Here is a 4,754-nt window from a genome sequence, read left to right as displayed (position 1 = left end):
GCAACTTAGCACTTCGGTTAGTGCCTCTTAAGTGAAAATTATCTCTGCGTTACTGAATATCGACAGGACTAATTGAGAGAATTGATTAGTATCACTTAAAAATCTTGGGTATAGATAGAACAGGTAATTGCGACTTTTAGTTACGCGGGGTAAAATTCGCAAAAGATTAGAGTCACGAACAGTCCAAATAATTCGATTGCTAATTGCGGGCCCCAAAATGGGTTGCTGTCTTTTCTTTCCCAGAGTAGAAATTTAATTTGATCTAAAGTCTTTCTCCCGGAAATGTGTAACACACTTTTTATCATTGCATTTATATAAAATCCTCCTCCGCCCACAATTTCCTCCTACGATTATTTTCGAAATGGATTATACAAGACTAGCAGGGGGCCTGGAGAAGGTGAAACGGCTTAAAAGAGTAATGTGAAATTTAGCAAAGCCTCGGTTATGAGACGTCCTGTATAAAAAAAAGTTGCATCCAACGATTGAGTTGGCGAAATCTCGAAGACAGGGGAGAAGAGCTCACGTTATCGGTGCCGTTATCAGCGGAGAAATCGTATTGCACGAACAGTCGCAGTTGGCTCGACGTAACGCGAGTTATCGCGAGAGGGGGAGGGAGGTGGTTGCGGCGCAAGAGGCGAAAATACATAAAAATAGCCTCTTTCGCTTTCGCATAATCGCAAGGTCAGTGCAACGTCACCTCGGAACAAGGAGACGCCTCGCCTACGTCGGCGGTCCTTCGAGCCAAACTCGCCAAATTGATCAAACTGCTATTTCCATTGACCCCGCCGACGTATCGCGAGGACACATCTATGTCTTGTGAATTTTATTCGGTAGATTACGAATATTACACCTGCAATAATGCGCGCTGCACGGATATCCGGCTCGCATTAGCGTCTAAATGTGTTCTCGCTTATACTTAATATATTCCGTACTTCCTTCTTTTGCCGGAGAAATTGGTTGTCCTTTCGTGTAAACGCGGCATGAAAAAAAAAGGAGAAATTTAATTTCCTTGTCTGACATTAAATCCCCGACTTTGTGTCGAAAATGATTATTATGCCAATTAAATGAAGAAGCTTGTCATAATTGTGTGTTTGTACGTTTCCTGCCTACGAAGTGAAAGCTGCAGAAATTCTATGCGAATGTGTATATAATCATATGTATATAATCATATATATATAATTATTTTCAAATCTCACTTTATAATACTGAAAAGCATTTTCTATTTTCCAAGCTAATTACTTATTGGATCGCATTTATTACCGTAATTTATAAGTTAACTCTGATATAAATAAATAATTAAGCGTGGAATGCCATTCTATTGTTCGATTAAACAACGTGGTAAATATTAATTATTATTACTCGATTTGCAAATCCTTAATTATACCCAAGAGTGCAATGTCTTGGAAAATAAAGAAATCACTTTAATGAAATAAAAAGCCAGCGCAAGGAACTTTTACCGATCTTGCACCAAGAAAGATCTTTTGTGGTTGAGAGAAAGGAGTTGCATCATGGAATATCGCGATCTATCTTACGTGTCGCTTGTCAGTAGTCATTGGATAGAAAGTTCTCACTAATCGATCAATGAAATGTTCGCGATGAGACTTCACTTTTCGTACCGACAATAAGATTTATAAACAAGTAAACAGAAACTCAACGAGGTATCAATATTCATCGCTGAAATTTCAATGTATTAAAGATACAATGCATTAAAGATACGTTGAATACATAATTCTAACGGGAATTAATTAATTATTGCTGTATATCGTTATACGAAAATTTTCTGTTCTAGTAATCTTTCTTTTTTCTTTATTTTCCCGCGTTGAAAAAAATTATACAAAAGAAGAAGAATCGAAGATTTGAACGATTAATTTTAGGAGACGTGGAATCCTACAAAGTGTATTGGTCTTAAATATATTCCCTGGTTTTCTTCACAGTGCTTGTGCCTTTCCGAGTCGAAATTTTTGTACTATTTTGACGCTTTTCAGGATAATTTACTTAGCTAATCTATACACCTACACAGACCAGCAATAACCTACTTTGATGACATTATATTTTTTTACTCCTCCCTTGAACCTTTAATTCTAAAAATTTACTTTAGCTCCTACTTAAAAGGACTCTATTTTAATGCTAGATTGGCAAAAGTAGAAATTCCCGACACTGTCAGTTTTTAAGTAGGAGTAAATTTTGTACTCGCAGTTCGACCTTTTTTTACTGTCTTAGGTCCTACTGTCCCATACAGCACACAAATGTTGAATCAACATCTCAGAAACGTTCCATTACAACGTTGCAGTATTGCGGCAATGTTACGAAATGTAGATTCAACGATTCAACGAGAATTAAAGGTTCAACATGGGGCCAAAATTTCGACTCGGGTTATGACTAGAATTAATCGATCGCGTAATAAAAAAGACTTGAACAAAATAATACTCACGCTGTGGAAGAAGGTATCCGCCGGTTTGACATCACCTGCAAATGGAAAGACAAAATGAAAACATAGAAGGATCTTCCGAACACGGCAATTATCTCTCTTCCTGCCTTATCTTTATTTCTCTTAATTTTATTACACACCCAGACGTGTGATGTAATCCTTGCCTCACTTTCGCGGTAAGTTAAATTAATCTACATAATCGCCCACTTCCGTTCCACGTATCGATCACGAAAATCGACATAAATACGCGTATTCCGCAGGCAAAATAGATTTATATGCCATCGCGATCGGCTGAGCGATATTACAAGGCGCGAAAAACACTGAGAGCTTGACAGCTGCCATATAATCCCGTTTACAAACAAGCTGTCTATTTAAATCGTAGTTCCAGGTATACCATTCGCGGATGCAAATAGCGGCGGTAAAACGAACGAGAAACTGCTGCCACACTTCCTCGATTAGTCCAATCGCGTTGATAGACTTGACATTCAAATAAAAAAGAAATCGCGTTAAAAATAACTATTACAGTTAAATGTTCTCAGGCAATGCATAAGAGACATTGTAATTTTCTACTTTTTTTTTTCCTTTCGCGTTTATATAACAGCAATAATAAATTTCCAATCTTAAACGTGATCCTTTTTCCACTCTGGGAAAAAAAGACAGCAATTTTGGGGCCCACAATTAACAATCGAATTAGTTGGATTGTTCGTGATCTTTTACGAATTTTACCCCGCGTAACTAAAAATCGTAATTAGCTATTTTATCTATAATATATCCAAGATTTTTAAGTAATACTAATCAATGTTCTCAATTGGTTCTGTCGATATTCAGTAACGCAAAGATAATTTTCACTTAAGAGGCACTAACCGAACAATTCAAATAATTCGATTGCTAATTGTGGGCCCCAAGATGGGCTGCTGTCTTCCCCCCCCCCCCCCAGAGCTAGTCGTACTAAGATTTATGTAATATGTTAAGTAATACGGACATTAATGGAAAGTGTTTCGGTAAAATTGCTTTTAATTTCTCGATTTTGAAAACAGCGGGGATATTTTATTGTTCGGTCCATTCGTTCGGAAAATTTTTCACAAACCGCGAATGCTTTCGCCAGCGCGGAAAGACAGCGAAAAGGAATCGAGTCTACGTTCGACGGGAAAGCGAAAGTAGACACCGCGGTGACTTGTTTCGCTCCTCGAGCGTTATACATAGACACTCCAGAAGCAATGAAAGCGATAAAGGACACCGGAGTGCTTAATGTCTGTATCGAGAGAGAAAGAGAGAGAGAGAGAGAGAGAGAGAGAGAGAGGAGGGAGGGAGGGAGGAGGGGGAGGGGGAGATAGAGAACGCCGGGGAGGGGGGAGATTAAGCGCGAAATACATAACAGCGAAGTTATTGTGGCGTTCTTGGCGCGTGATTTAATGCTGAGGTGGCGATGATCGCGCAAGACAGCAAATTTTCATCAGAAAACTAGAAGTCGTAACAAAACTAGTGACATTTAAATTAAGGCGATTGAATACATATGCATGTAAGTTGATATAAATTTAGAACTCGTACGAGAGATAACATTTTATCGCGTGTTCACCAACTAATTCTACAGCCTCTTAATACGCGCCAAAATCACCAGGTAGCTGACGGTCCAGAGACGAGTTTTTCTATTCGACCGTTGGTCCCTGGCCGTGTTAATGTCGCGACTTTCTTTGATAACCGCCTGCTCTCGGAATCTGATATTGGTAGTGCGGGAGAAAGTGCGACAGCCATGAGAGATTTTGTCACGTCACGACAGATTGGATCGGTCCTTGATACACTTGCCATTTAAATCAGCAAAATTCTATTTGATTTTGCTTTCTATTAATGTCACACACTATCCCACGAACATAATAGATTTATCACTCCAACGTCTGGAGATTGGAATTAATATTTTACGTAGTTCAAGTAGAACGAAAGAAAAAGGGTTTTTCCATGGTCAAGCGAACCAATGGTCTATTTGAGGACCCAGTTTTATATTTATAAATTAAAGACATCTTGTTTTTCATACAAAAAAAAATTGCTATTAGCGAAACTTTTATAAAATTTAATAGTATTACAAATAAATATGAGTGCGTTATATCTGAAAGAATATCTCATTGTCGTATTTCACTCGACGAATAGCAATGATAAGATTAATACGATAACACAATGTATAGAATAAAAATGGCTCTCCTCCTCTGACATAAAATTCTAAATATAATGAATATAGTGCAATTGACAAATTGGCGTAGAAAAATGTCTCTCTCTCTCTCTCTCTCTCTCTCTCTCTCTCTCTCTCTCTCTCTCTCTCTCTCTCTCTCTCTCT

General features: G+C 38.1%; 1 protein-coding gene across 2 annotated transcripts in view; it reads right to left on the bottom strand.

The window, feature by feature from the left end:
- LOC105558567 (protein bicaudal C homolog 1-B) overlaps nt 1–4,754 on the bottom strand; it is a 41,515-nt gene that overhangs the window by 36,162 nt on the left and 599 nt on the right. For both annotated transcript variants that reach the window (XM_012006315.1, XM_012006316.1), the window contains exon 2: nt 2,432–2,466. In XM_012006315.1, coding sequence (XP_011861705.1) covers nt 2,432–2,466 — 35 coding nt within the window. The remainder of the gene's footprint in view (nt 1–2,431; nt 2,467–4,754) is intronic.

Source organism: Vollenhovia emeryi, unplaced genomic scaffold (genome assembly GCF_000949405.1).
Source record: "Vollenhovia emeryi isolate VEMERY1.0 unplaced genomic scaffold, V.emery_V1.0 DF939332.1, whole genome shotgun sequence".
NCBI classification, from domain to species: domain Eukaryota; kingdom Metazoa; phylum Arthropoda; class Insecta; order Hymenoptera; family Formicidae; genus Vollenhovia; species Vollenhovia emeryi.
This window is presented reverse-complemented; position numbering and strand designations above follow the sequence as displayed.